The 14,743-nt window shown below is 47.1% G+C and overlaps 1 protein-coding gene across 1 annotated transcript in view; it reads right to left on the reverse strand.

Annotated features, from left to right (window-relative positions):
* LOC126542025 (SEC14-like protein 2) overlaps window positions 1–14,743 on the reverse strand; it is a 76,747-nt gene that overhangs the window by 13,095 nt on the left and 48,909 nt on the right. Inside the window, exons 6-10 of the mRNA XM_050188995.3 lie at window positions 10,838–10,932; window positions 6,935–7,013; window positions 5,597–5,677; window positions 2,831–2,917; window positions 1,528–1,640 (exon numbers count right to left, since the gene is read on the reverse strand). Coding sequence (XP_050044952.1) covers window positions 1,528–1,640; window positions 2,831–2,917; window positions 5,597–5,677; window positions 6,935–7,013; window positions 10,838–10,932 — 455 coding nt within the window. The remainder of the gene's footprint in view (window positions 1–1,527; window positions 1,641–2,830; window positions 2,918–5,596; window positions 5,678–6,934; window positions 7,014–10,837; window positions 10,933–14,743) is intronic.

Consider the following 14,743-nt stretch of genomic DNA (forward strand, 5'->3'; position numbering starts at 1 on the left):
GATCTAGGGTAAAGCCACTGAGTTGCCTCGTGTCTTAGTAATTTGCTTGTTAATTACGTTGGTTCATCAGCTGTGACATGTGTATCACCGTCGAAACCTGCGCCTTCTGTGATGTGAAGGTTGTTTTTGATAGTGTATCTGAATATGCCGGGTAAAGGGGGGAGCTGATTGGTCATCTGATGCATGTTATATATTGGTTGTATTCTTCCAATAAACGTCAGTTGTTAGCCCGCGCCGTACTGTGTCCCCTTCTATTCCTTTCGTCCGCTTCTGTCACGCTGTAGCTGCCATGTGACAGCGAGCCGTCTTGCTGAGCGCAAGCGTTGAGCGATGTAATTCCAGCTGGATTGCGGCTTGATCTTCTCTGCATTACACGGCGAACGGTGTTGAAACAAGACAGAAGTGTACAGGAAAGTGGAGACTTGAAGCGATCAATCAACAGTGGTGAAGAAGTCGTGTCTCTGGAGCCAACATTTGTAGAAGGGTATTTGTCTTCCTGTTCGCCCTGACGACGACAGTCCTATTGTCGAAACGCCTACTCCGGTGACATTCCTTGTTCCATCAGTGTTGATCAGGGGGAAGCATAGTAATTTAGCGTGTGTACCAAGTTGCAAGACTGACGTGCCCTCGGTTGTAATCAGCAGTAAAGCGCTAACGACCAGAACGAAGGAAAGGAACACAAGCGCGACGCGGAAAACATACGCGTGCAGGCAAGAAAAGGGCTGAGTGTGCTAATTTTTATCGCCGAGTCAATGCACCTGGTGATCTGTTTCATTGCATTTTTTGTTGTAATTTTTTCGCAGAATGCCGATACACCGAGCCAAGTCTGCGCAGTGTTTGCGTTTCATTCTTTCATCCTCGCCTTCCGCACGGTGCTAGAATGTTGACCAGTGTTGACTAGACGGGAAGACCTCCACACTTGTACATTTGGTTGTCTCCAAGGCACAGTCTGAGGCACATGTCCTTGTTCTACAGTGTTTTGCGCTCGTACAGACCGGTCATGTAGTCTATGGATGGATAGACGTTATGAGTATTTCTTCTGAAACGGAATGGTGGCTGTTGCCACGTCAGTGTCTTTAGTCTTACCCTGCTTGTGCTTTCTTCCTGCGCATCATCGCGCGTCAGCGTCAAAGTAAACAATCCGAATATTAAAACACAGCACAAAACATGAATCAGGAAACAGAGTATAAAAAAAAATCTGAAAATTAGTTGTGCTCACAGTAGTGTACGAGTGTGGTCGACCGCCACTGCCGTATGTCTGACACTATTCTTCGTACAGAGGAAACCGACGCGCACTTCTGTACAAAAAATCAAAGAACGAAATTAGTGCAGTATATTGTGTTCGAACTCGAATGGTCGTGTTCGCGACAATTCAGTACTGGGAAGTAAGCCTTGTGTTTTGCTGGGAAGTAAGCATGAATATTTCAAGAATGCGAATGCCGTTCGGCGGGGCACAGTGAGTGTGACCGAAGCCATAGGGTCGGCTGGCAGAGAAGGACATCTCTATTAGGCGAGAAGTCAACTCACGTGCGTCGAGCAGAATGGGTCGCCGGTGTTCTCGTCGACGCAGTTGCCGCCCCACTGCTTGGGCAGCTGGTCGGCATCCACGTACTTCAGTATCTCTTCCTTCCAGTTGTCGCCTGCGCGCCACAAGCACACGTTTAGTGGTCCCGACACCGCACGATCGTGTGAAACTTTGTTTTGCTTTGGTGCAACGCTTTTGTTCACGTTGATCAGCGGGAATGGCACGCGAAAGAACACATAAGAACATACTTAAGAAATGTGCCTAGACCCACCGTGGTCGCTTAGCGGCTATGGTGTTGGGCTCCTAATCACGAAGTCGCGGGATCGAATCGTGGCCACGGCGGCCGCATTTCGATGGTGGTTTAATGCGAAAACACCCGTGTACTTCGATTTAGGCGCACGTTAAAGAATCCCAGGTGGTCGAAATTTCCAGAGTCCCCAAGTACGGCGAGCCTCATAATCAAAAAGTGTTTTTGGCACGTGAAACCTCATAATTTCATTTTAAGTGTGTCTAGAAGTTTACGGTAGATGACTTAGGAAATGTCTCTAGTCATCTGTGGTAGACGATTATAGGAAGCTTGACAGCTGCTGGCAGCCACTTTTTGCCTTAATTTAAAGGCTGCCTTATGTCCACGGCATTACGTTGCAACAGGCGAACTTCAGCAGTCACCAAACCGCGAAATGAAGGCGTGCCTTTGCCCCATTGTGTGGCCCCACTCACTCACTGCATCGGTGGGTTTCGTTGCCGCAAGGACAGTGCAAACAACGGCGGCCTGCTAGTCCGGTAGCGCCAGACAATTTTCCCGTCCATGACATCTCCAGAAGAGCTGCCAACACTGCAGCATGTCGACCGCTTTTTGCAGATAACTGTACAGGCGTCTGTACTGCCAAAACGGTATTAAATTGAATACTTATAGGGCGAAACTTGTTTGTGTACTGGTGCTAAAAACAACTGATATACGAAAGTGAAAAGGTAAACTACCGCGACAGATAATGATGAAATGAGAGAATTTTTCATATGCATGTGACGCGTGTTATGGTGTTTCTGGAAGAGCTTCGCTTAGTTATAGAGGCGTTGTCGCGCCACCCCCAACTGTGGACGCCGGTGACACTGCTAGATTTAACGCTGCCGTTAAAATGGCCGGTTGGCGGTCGGCGTCTCAGTGCGAAATGAAAACATCTCGTCTGTGTTACATGCTTTGCGCCTGCTGCGTATCACTGATATTGTTTTAGTAGTAGTATCGGCGTAAGCACTAGTAATGTCCGTGATCAAAATGAATAGTTGACATTCTAAAATGACACTTGCCTTTCCCGAGGACGTGAACTTTCGTAAGCGTGTTTCCTGTGAGCAGGGGTTTGATCAGGTTGAACAGAACGGAGAACAGCGACGGAACTAGGAGTGGGAAAAAAAAGAAAGAAAACGTAAACAGCAGTCACATATCATTCACCTGACGCGAACGCCAAACTAAGCCGCCATCGTGGAAACCACTCCTCGTTAAATATTAACACGAGCAAAAGAAAAGAATGACGTCTCAAGCTTCATTTGTCCCCTGACGAAGGTACGCCTCCTGGTAGAAACGCCGGGTTCAGCCTGAGTCTTCTTTTGTTAAAACACTGTTGATCCATTTTTTTCAAGTCTTCGTCTTCCTCTGACACTTTGTATATATTTGGACAAGTGCTATATAGTAGATCTGGAATGTGTACCACGTGTACATGAACTGCGTGCTTTAAAGGTGCCCTGAACTACCCCACGGGCTTGGTGAAATAACATAGCCAGCGGGTAGCGTACGCTGCTGTGAACGTCTCAGTCAAGTTTTGCTGTAGTACGTAGTGCAAGGAGCTCGCCAGCGGATCGCGAAGTCGCCTTTCTCTCAAACGCTCTCTTTTCAACAGAAGACCCTGTCCTCACTCTTTGCTGGACGCTTTATTTCGTCATCGGACGCTTTATTTCGTCATTCCCTTAGATGGCTGCTATTGGTCGATAGACGACATCAAGCTGCGGTCGGCTACATGGCGTCAATGCCGCGGCTGCCGCGGGGTGCGGCCACGAGTCCACTGGCTAAGTGCATTGCGGCTCGCTGAGGACGGCCTCGTTTGGCTTATGTTCAGCGTGTCGAAGCCACCAAGGGATGCACCTCCCGTTCACCACCCTTAGCAAACATCCTATGTGTTTCCACGTGCGGCAAGACTTCCACACGAACTCGTCACATTAATATAATCCTCGGCTGTACCTTTCTTCTTATGCTTAGAAGAAAAAAAAAAAACACATGCTGGTGTATGCAACCGCTAGCAACTGGTGTGTGCCACAAAGATTGCGAAACTGTATAAGGAAGTTATCAAGTCCTTCGGAAGATATGGGGATCTAACCGGCCGAAGTATCTAAATACGCTTGCGTTTTAGTATGTCCAAGCTTAGTACTTCTTTAATCTCCTTCATAATCCGCGGTGTCTTCCCTGGTATGATGCACCGACTCCGCACTGTTTAAACGCACCAGTTATCCGGTGCAACAGTTGTTACATTCCCCGGTGCATCGAAACGTTTCACTTTATCCAGCATGCTCTTTTATTACATTCGACGCCTTGTGCACACATCAAGGTTAAACTGAGCAACATTTGCTCAAGACATTGCAAACGCTTCATTAGATGTAACTATTCTCCTCTGCGCTGGAGTCCGTTCAGGCGCTTCGCTATATCCGAGCTCAGTGCTTCTATACTGTCCGCTATATTCGACAAATGTTCCTCTAGGCTTCGCCGGCTTTACTGTTCAGCTTTGCACAGTGCGCCCGTGACTCCTCGGCACCGGCCACACCGCCTCGACACGTGGTCGGGATCGTTTTGGAACTTCCCTGTAGGTACAGTTGCGCTGTAGAATGAATTATGCTTACGGCTGGCCGAACGAAGCCCAATGCCTTTTTGAGAAAAAGAAAAGGAAAAAAAAAGGAAAAAAGAAAAACCAGTTCACGGCCTAGCACAATTTGCATCTTGCTTAGCAATTTTCTCCCTTTCTCTTGAGCCACGTATATGTAAATGAATGTCTGGAATAAAGACTCAGACTCAGACTCAAGTTCCAGCTAACCACGGAAGATGTTATCGAGCCGAAAGTGTCTCGCGGGTTCGTTCCTTCTGCAACGGGCGCGACTTGCGAACCACCGACCTTGACTCCGATGTTTTGACGGCGCCGCGACGCGGCCGCCTCAGACGACGTGCCTACCCCTCTTCCCGCGGTATACACTCGTGAAAACCGCCCCATCTCGACGACTGTACTTTCGCGTCGGTGGCGACGGTGCGAGATTCACTGCATGCATAAGCGGTTGGTTGCGCCGTCGAACCTCTCGGTCGTCGACGGCGCGTTGCGGAGCCGGAATTTGCGCGCGCGCGCGGCGCAAATGAAAGCTTTCAGGAGCTCCCGTGCCACACGCTGCAAGGTGGAGCAGCACCAAGAAGCGACACGTCGCATTCGTCGTCGGCTGTGCGTCAGATGTCGAAACCAATGGCGATTTCACATTGTTTACCTTATATGCTAAGCCGTTGGGCTACATGTAGTTCAGTGCAGCCTGCTCGTAACTGTGGCTCGCTAAATTTGGCAACGGACAACGGGTTTAACCACTGAATGAAACTCAGTTTTGGGCCGGAATGTTGTCAAATTCATTCCGCAGCTGTGCACTCGGCACCTGCAGCCACGGAAACTTCTGTGCTTGACAAACATCAACTCGACTATTAAACAACATTAGGCGTTGTTGACTTGGTTCAGCGTAGAACACATGCCGAGCTGTCTCAGTGGCCGCTTCACTGTCGAGCTTCAGGTCGCGGGGTCAAGGGCCTGCCGCATTCCGACAAAGGTTGGGAACATATAAACTCGATTAATTTGTAACCTTATTGGCGTAGAGCACGGTTAGTGCACATCACGCAGCCAACGAACAGCTGTCTTCGCCATCTTATATACGTTGCTCTCTTTGTACATTGGTGCATTGGTACACGGTACATCGTGTGGCTGGTATAAATGACTTTAGGTCAGGTTATATCAGTTTAACTAAACTACTTCTGACAAGGAAATGACCACAACTCTTGCTTACCGTTGATGACGAAGGCTTGATGTAACCGCTCAGGGTAGTTGGCCTCGTACATTCGAATAAATGCCGACACTGCGCTCACAGCTGAAAAAAAAACACACAAAAAGAAAATAACTTGTAGCCTCTTATGTAGTGTATATATATATATATATATATATATATATATATATATATATATATATATATATAATGTTGCAGTGGTCCAAATTGAAAACTTTTAAGAAACCACGGAAAAGAACTTTAGCCAATCCCGACGTGTTCCTTTTCTTTTTGGGTTATTAGCTGAAATACATGCGTTCAACGCCGGCCGCACAGGGCTTGCGCCATGTGTACTGACAAATGTTACCTCCATGTGACACGAAGGTCGATTACACTTTTCATCGTTGGTAATCACCTCGCCGATGACGCTGCCCGACGTGCCCAGGCTGGCTCACCGACACTCCTTATTCCTTTATCCAGAGTCGACGCTGCAAGAGAGCTTCGCAGTCTCGCTCGTACAATCACGTTAAGTTGCTGGCATACACCTCAGAACTCTAAGTGTCGTTTACACAGCCTCGACCCATCACTGAAACTTACAGTACCAGCGAACCTTCCACGACGTGACGCAACACTGCTGTGTCGGCTGTGGGTAGGAGTAGCATTCACCAACTCCTACAGCTATCGTATTGGAATGGCGGATTCACCAATGTGCGCGAAGTGCAAGTGTGAAGAGACTATTAGTCACCTTCTGTGCCACTGTTCTCGCTTCGATAATCAACGCGAGACTCTCCAGTGTGCCTTAAATAGACTGGATGACAGGCCATTTACGGAAGCGAAGATCTTGGGGGCCTGGCCTCATAGTTCAATGGCCCAGAAAGCAGTTCGAGCGCTTTTTCGCTACCTGAGGGAAACAGACTTGAGTGCCAGACTGTAGACATCCTATACCTAAGTTCTCTCTCTCCCTCTTTCACTCCCCATTCCCCTCCCCACGTGTAGGGTAGCAAACTGGACTCAGTCTAGTTAACCTCCCTGCCTTTCTGTCTTCCCTTCTCTCTCTCTCTCTCTCTCTCTCTACACTTTTTTTTGTGCTGACCAGCGTGTTGACTAGTGCGAGGACACGCTAAATAAGGACATATGCAGCGCATTGTGCGGCGTACAATCATTCCAAAGTTGTTCACGGCGAATCAGTGAAGCTCAAGCTGACGAACAGCCCATGTAAACGTAAGTGCGTTTGTGCGCGGCTGGACGAAAGTACAAAGCATTGTACAAGCACATCACGTAAAACCAAACGAAACGCCTCAAATTGTTGGCCATGGATTTCTCCTTATACGGACGTGGATTTCTTCCAAAAAACTTTCTTGCCTTCGGCGGTGAGTGCTTGGAGCATAGAAAAGTTGTCGAAGTCGAAGATCACCGTCTGCGTCTCCACGACCTTTCCCAGCTGCATACAGAAGAGAAGAGAGAGAGAAAAGAAAATGTTCACATAGATGCTAATCTTGAACGTCATTACAGTTAGTGAAAGTAATTACTGCTACAGCAACGTTTTTCCAACAAGAATGGCACTATGGGCTGTGGCGAGGGAAATCGAACGGTCAAGCGCCCCTAGCAAATATACAGCTGGCCTTGAAAGGAGCTGTACAAAGCACAAAGAAGCAGATATTATTCACGCGACACGTCTTGCGTGACGACGGACGGCACGAAAGCAAACGTTTCCAAGCGTCTCGGTCTGCAAATGAAGCTCGCGAAAGACAACCCGTGCTTCAGGCCTCGGCAGAGCATGTGTAACGACGAAGGAAAATCTGCGTAGGCATTCTGACTTCGCTGTTGTGTACGTGATGTTAACTTTTCATGGGAGGTGAATGAGCGCTTTGTTAACGATTTATCAGAGGCGATTTCTTTTTCCCGTTCCTTCCCCCGTCTGCGTCTCATTTCGGGCTGAAACATTGAAGTTAAACGACGTTGTAGTCGGCCCGCGCAATAATAGCACTGCCACAGCTACACGCACTGCTAAAGCTCTCTTACTACACATTCGACCGATCACTTTGACCACTCGGGTGACGTGCTTTACATTCGGTTGGTCGAAATCGAGCTCTGGGAACACAATGGCCTGGTTCGTTCGGAGCGTCGCGCGACAGCTTAGAGCGCTCGGAGGCGCTCCCACCTAAAGTGCGGCAGCGCGACCGAAATTTGACAGTACTTCCGTGACGTCGCTCCTCCTATTGCTCTGGAAGAAGCTGAACGTACGGCGCCAGGGGGCTTTGTCGGACTTCAATCTCAAGAGGGTTCGCATAGCTGCCATTACAGAGACGAAGCACCCGTCGCCATTAGCCTCCTTTCGAATACAGTGGATACAGCGTGAGTTCGTGTGCGTACGCGTAATTTACTGCTTCGTTCATACCGACTCTCCGAGTTCGTGGACGCAGCACGTTTCATTACGAGTTTTGACGTAAACGCTTTGACCGACTGATTTTTTTTAGCAGCTATCCGGCGGCTTCCTTAACATCCCACAAATGTTCTTTTGCGGATGTTGCAGCAAATGCGCTAATTGATGATAATTTCACGGCGGACGTCTCGTTGCGTCTAGTCCCAGGGGGCTGCCCGCACGATTGACTGTTCGATTAGCAGATAAAACATGTTATTCCGTAAGTATATTCGCCCATTATACTCGTTGAGGGAAGCGTCGTGTTACTTGACAGCTTTCTCAATGGCTATCAATATCACAAAGACCTGTCGATAAACGCGTAATTGGTGAGTGGGTTTAAGCAGACAGCTGCTATGATTAAGAAAACAAAAAAAGAAAAACAACGTTTGTGCCGGGTATTGCGGCTATGTGTGCATCGAAAATGGTACAGTCATTTGGTAGAAAATGTTATAACGTGAAACCAATATACTATAGGCTTCCTGATATATATATCCTTAAGTTTTAAGGAAGGACCACATATACAATAAGTGAGGTTCATTTCTCTTCCAAAGGAACATAACAAGTAAGAAAAACATCTGTGAAGCAGGGGTGCAGTTCATGCAAATTTGATAATACAAGCGTTTATGGACATCAAAGGCATTTCACCCTTCTCACAGCTTACCAGCAACGCCTAGAAATGCGTGAACTTTTAACCCTACCAATTTTTTTTCGTCCAGGCTCAAGAACCAACAGAAGTCTCACACTATCACCACTTCCAGCGGAAAAATGGAGGGACTTCCTTGCGTAGGCAGCAGCTGTTGCATTTCTTTGAAACCGCAATTGCATTGATTTGCTGCCTAATGCACATGTGGCAGCATCATATATTGCTATGAGTCTAGCGGCGAACATTGTTCATTTCAAACAAAAGCTTATATGAGGTTTATTTTAGAGGGCGAAGGAAATTATTAGAGGTTGGCCGCCATTTTGCCTCCATAAAACAATTTACGATCTGGCTAAATGATGCCACAATAGAGAGATTGTGGGTTTTTTTTTGTGCCAAAACCACAGTATGATCATGAGGCATGCTGTAGTGGAGGACTCCGAAAATTTGGACCACCTGGGATTCTTTGACGTGCACCTAAATCTAAGTACACGGATGTTTTCACATTTAGCCCCCATCGAGATGCGGCCGCCGTGGCGGGCATCCGATCCCGCGACCTCGTGCTTAGCAGCCCAACACCATAGCCACTAAGCAACCACGGCGGGTTTGCCATATATAAAGACGTCTGGCGGCGCTGCGCTCGTCTGCGATTGTATTCAAAGAAGGCGGAAGGATTAACTCGTCAGCAGTCGAGATAAGTGAGAGACGGTTAGAGTATTGATGAAAAAAAAAAAAAAGACCGGCGAGAGATTGAATAGAACCGGAGACGCTGCAAGCCTAGGTAATGGTACAATATAGTGCGAGGGGTTTTAAATACGCAAGTTGGGATCGAAGTAAGATAGGCAAACGGCTTCATAGCGATAGACGTAATAAATAAAACCTGATTAAATCAAGCAGGCTAGGTGACTATCTTTCCCCGCATCGTTTCAAAGCAGATGCCAATAAACATCATCACCATCGATTGCGTAAATTATCCGTGGAAAAGCGCCTCTGCACTACAATGTTACACTAGTTACAAGTACTTAGGCGTTGTCTTTACAAATAATCTTTCTTGGAATGACCATATAGAGAGCGTGGCGTTAAAGGCTAGTCGTATGTTACATTTTCTAAAACGTAATTTCTGGAGAGCCCCCCATAAGGTAAAGGAAACGCTTTATTTAACAAACGTTCGTCCGATGTTAGAGTACGGCAGCTCTGCCTGGGACCCAGAGACAAACACAGCCATTAACCAACTGGAACGAATACAAAAACGCGCCGCCCGGTTCGTTACTGCCAACTATGATTTCACTCAGAGCTCATCACAAATACGTGTTAACTTGGGATGGCCACTTCTCGAGAACCGACGGAAATATTTGCGGCTTAAACTTTTCTTCAATATTTACACAGGCAAGACTGGTTTGTGCAGTGACACATACATAAAGAACCCAAGCTACATATCGCCTAGAACAGATCATCCGCTAAAGGTGCAAGAATACAAATGCTGTATCAACCTATATAAGCATTCCTTCTTTCCAAAAACTGTACATGATTGGAATAAACTGCCGCTCGAAATTGTTACAGCAACGCCATCTGTGTTCGAAACTTTGTTGTCGAAACATTTATATCTTTAGTTCTAAAATGTGTTTCGCTTCGGACAGAATGGGAGATTAACCTTTCCTGTCCGCGGCTTTTTTTCTTTTTTTTTTAAACTCGCTGTTTTTTTTTCCTTACTTTATTATAATTATTAATAATATCTTGCGTCGTATTATGTACTAAAGTGTATTTATATTGTATTTCATAATAACCTCTAGTGTAATGTTGTCTTAAGTACTGTGTTTTCAATATCAATATTTTGTTGTATTGTGTATGAGATCTATCCTTTTGTAACATCAATCATCTGTATTTCCATAATTTGTATACTCCTTCCCCCTACTCTAATGCCCAACATTGGGCGCTGTAGGTATGTAAGTAAATAAATAAATAAATAAATAAAATGTCAGTCCGTTTCGAGCGACCATAGCGCCACCACACGGTTAGTAACGTCACGTCAACCACACGGTTAGTAATGTGCTGGTCTGCAGAACTATCGCGGACGTATTACATGCACATGACCACCATTTCCGACCACGGCCACCCTGCTTGGCGTAGGTCACATTTGTTTTACAATGCCTGCAGGTGGGTGCTGTCCCACTCTCCCGTCTTCGTGACGAGGCAATTCGCTCACCTTCTTGGACTGTTCCCGCATCTTCTTCATGCCCTGTTCGCAGCGCCACGACATCAACGTCAGGATCTCCTTAACTGTGCAGCCCCGAAGGAATGCTGCAGGAAGAACAGAGAGAGAGAGAGAGAAAAAAAGTAAGGTTGGACATGGTACTGTCGGCGACCGGAAGCACTTGCTCCTCGAGATCAGTGAGTGCACACGGTTGACATATTGCGTTATACAAGACGTTACGCAGAGCTACGCACCAACGCAGCGTTAAAGGGACACCAAAAGTATGTATTGAGGTAATCAAGCTAGGTTCCGGCATTAGGTTTCAGAAGCCACTAATAGTCAGGTTGCACTGTGAAGTCGCAGTGTGCACTGTGTGTGAACGCCCCGAAGAAGGCTCCTCAGAACGCAAGAGGAGCGACGAACCAGGTCGTCTGAGGTCACTTCCGTTTCGTTGTGGCCTCCGCCGCACCAGCCTTGTGTGAGCGAAGGACCTCACTGCACTGGATCCGCTCTCATTTACAGCATCCGCTTAAGGACAGCGCAAACTCTAGCGTTGCCATGCATGGTGGGACTTATCATGTCATCGCCGTGTGTGCAGTGTTAAAGTCTCCACGACATTGGCCATGAGTTGTTAGAGTGTTTGCAATTTGTTGCAGAGCGTAAAGTATTGGAGTGCAGAATGTAATTTTGTTCTCGTGGGGACACTCAATATTAAAGGAAAGCTGGCATGATATTTCTGACTATTACTTTTTCTTTTGCGATAACCCTAGAAAAATAAGATAGCGACAAGAGTTAGAGCACCGCAAATAATTTACATACATTCAGTTTCCCAGGAGGCTAATATGTCGCGAGGTCACGACACAGTATGTGGAAGCAGGACATTGCGACCTTTTGACACTCGCTCTGGCTCGATCGGTCGTCTTCTATGCTGCTACATCTGCCCACACAACGAGTAAGAAATGAACAGAGGAAGATATCAAGTCGAAATATCATGCCTATAAGGAGCGAGATGTTTCGAACTGTATATCAAAATATATATATGGTTTCCTGTGAGTAAACCAATTGTTATTCCTCCGTGACACAGAGCTGAAGTGTGAATAGCGAGCAGCGTGGGCGGCTTGGCAGCGCAAGCTGTGATGGACGGCACGTAGCCTGTTGTGTCTCGGTTCAACTAGGTCCTCGCCGTTAGACTCCCTAGTATGTACTATGACAGGCTTCGGATTATATCGCACTTGATGAGTTGCTCTTTAGAGAAAAAATTGCTGACTTTTGTCACGAGGCTGTGTTACGAAGCTATCATCTTCCTCCTGTGAACGGAGGCTTGATGTGCTGGAAAGGAAAGAAGGAAAGAAACAGGAATAGACGGAAAGACAGGGAGGTCAACCACTTCTCAGACCGGCTGGCTACCCTGTGCTGGAAAGGGAGGTAAAGAGAAGAAAAGATTATAAACAAGAGCTATTACAAAAAGGAAAGAAGAGCAAAAAAGAAAGGAAAGGATAATACGGCACTGCTTAAAGTCTATCTCTAAGACCAATTCTTCGCAAGAAGCGCAACAACGCTTTGAAAGCCTTCTGTGCTGAGGACGGTCTCGGCCAATGTCCCCAGGCCCCTTTTCTCCGACAAAGGGAGTTTGTCAAGACTATCTTACACTCTTGAAAGTTCTTTTCCGGGTGCACTGAAGCGGGGACACTCACAGAGAAGGTGGGCGATTGTTTCCTCGCAGCTGCAGTTATCGCACGTAGGGCTGTTGACCATTCCGATTTGAAGTGAGTAAGCATTCGTGTGGTACAGAAGCATCTCCTCAGCTCCAGATAGTCCTGACGGAAGACGTAGTGTACATTCGGATCCACATTGTGGAGAGGAGCGTTCGTAAATTCGGTCGAGTTCCTCTGTGCAAGTGTAAGCTTACGCGTGAGCGAACCAAGCCCTGTATTTGCGTCTGTCCTGGATAACGGTATAGGCACACAGTGGAGGCCATCATGAGCAGATCGAGCGGCCTCATCTGCACAGTCGTTTCCGTAGATACCGCAATGGCCCAGTATGCACTGATAAACTATGTTGTGTTTATTCTCTACAGCATGTTGATGACGAAGTCTTATGTCAGCGACTAATTGTTCTTAAGGTTCATGACAAAATGGCGACATAATGCATTGGAGAGGGGCCTTGGAGTCGGAGGAAATTGACAATGTCTGCGATGGTGCTTCAATTACGAATTCTAGAGCAGCGCGGAGGGTGGCGACTTCTGCAGCTGTCGATGATGTAAAATTCAATGTCTTGAATTTTATCGTGACAAACTTCGCGAGAATAACCACTGCTCCAGCTGAGCTCGCAGAAGAAACTGAACCATTTGTATAAATGTGAAGGCATCATCTGCGTTTCTCATGCAGGAGCAGTAGTGTGGCTTGTTGCAGGGCTAAAATGACGATTGTGTTTTGTGATGGATTTCAGGAATGGTTAGGAGGGCTTCGTGGACATGTAGGCACCACAACGGTAATTGTGGTCTTGCTGCAGACGTGAAGTTCGAGGGAAGCACTGAAGGATGCGAAGCAATAACATATCTGAAAGCAGACTGCATTGTTAAGGCATCGAGGCGAATATATGTTGTGATTGGGTGATCGCGCACGATGACGACAGTAGCTGCAGGCCAAGGCATATTTTCAGTGCTTGAGTTTGACTCGACTAGAGGACGAGTATGTTTGTTCTTCGGGTGCTGCCGAGCACAGGTAAACTGTAGCGCATGAAACCGAGGAAAAGTACAGTGTTTATAAAGTTGAAGCATCTCTCGCACAGATGCAGCCCAAGATTTTCCCGCAAGAAATCTTAGCACGTGGGTGATCATGGTGAGTTTCTTTTTCATGTAGCAACATGAGCGCTCTAGAACAGGCCGCGATCTATTATTACCCCCAGAAAGCGGTGGGTCTTCCGATAACTAATAGCCTATCAATTGATTTCAATGACGTGTGGACCCATCGCCTTGCGCGTGAAGGTAACGAGTGTAGCCGCTCTCTGAAACCTGGCATTTACGTGCAGACGCGTCACCCGTGATGCCCAGATGCAGATGTCGTCTGCGTATATTTACAGATGCACGGACCGTGGAAGTACATCAACAAGGTGGACGAGCGTCAGGTTAAAGAGAGTGGGGCTCAGGACTCCACGTTGAGGCACACCGCGACAAATACAATGATGCGTTGCTGTACCAGCTTTTGTTTGTATAAAGAAGGTTCTGACCTTCAAATAATTGCAAATCTATTGGTAGACATTGCTTGTGTGGATCAGGCGACTAGCATAAATATTTACATATTGTAGACTGGAGTGCATTGACTCGGCGCTGAATTTTCTTCTGCAGACGACTCGCCTCCTTGAAGTCGTAGATGGATTTTGTGCGCCAATACCTTCGTTCAGCTCGACGACGGATTGCTCGGAGCCGCTCCAATTGCGCTTCACATTCACAAAACTGTGATAAAGGTGCAAAATTACAGGCAGCGTTTTGAGTAGCAGCTTTGATTATGCCTTCTATGTTTTCAAGAGAATCTTCACTTTTCTGACACCGCTTCCCTTTGAAGGACCTGTACTTTGACCAGTGGATGCGTAACCAAACGGTGATGTGCGACTTGCCTGGGCCCTTGACCTTTATATAGATAAGAATATGGTCACTACCACGGGTTTCATTGTCCGCAAACCACTGTACCTGTTTACTTAGGCTGCATGACACAAACGTTAGGTCGAGGCAGCTGCCATATGTGAGTCCTCTGAAGGACGTAGGACTGCCGTCGCTTGCACAATACAGCTCATGATCTGACGCAAAGGAGGAAGCTCGTCTTCCCCGGCGATCCATCTTCTGGCTTCCCCATAGTAGGTGATGAGCGTTGCAATCCCTGGTAATAATCCACGGCCCAGGTGTCGGTGATATCAGAGCGC

The sequence above is a fragment of the Dermacentor andersoni genome, chromosome 3, assembly GCF_023375885.2.
Source record: "Dermacentor andersoni chromosome 3, qqDerAnde1_hic_scaffold, whole genome shotgun sequence".
NCBI classification, from domain to species: domain Eukaryota; kingdom Metazoa; phylum Arthropoda; class Arachnida; order Ixodida; family Ixodidae; genus Dermacentor; species Dermacentor andersoni.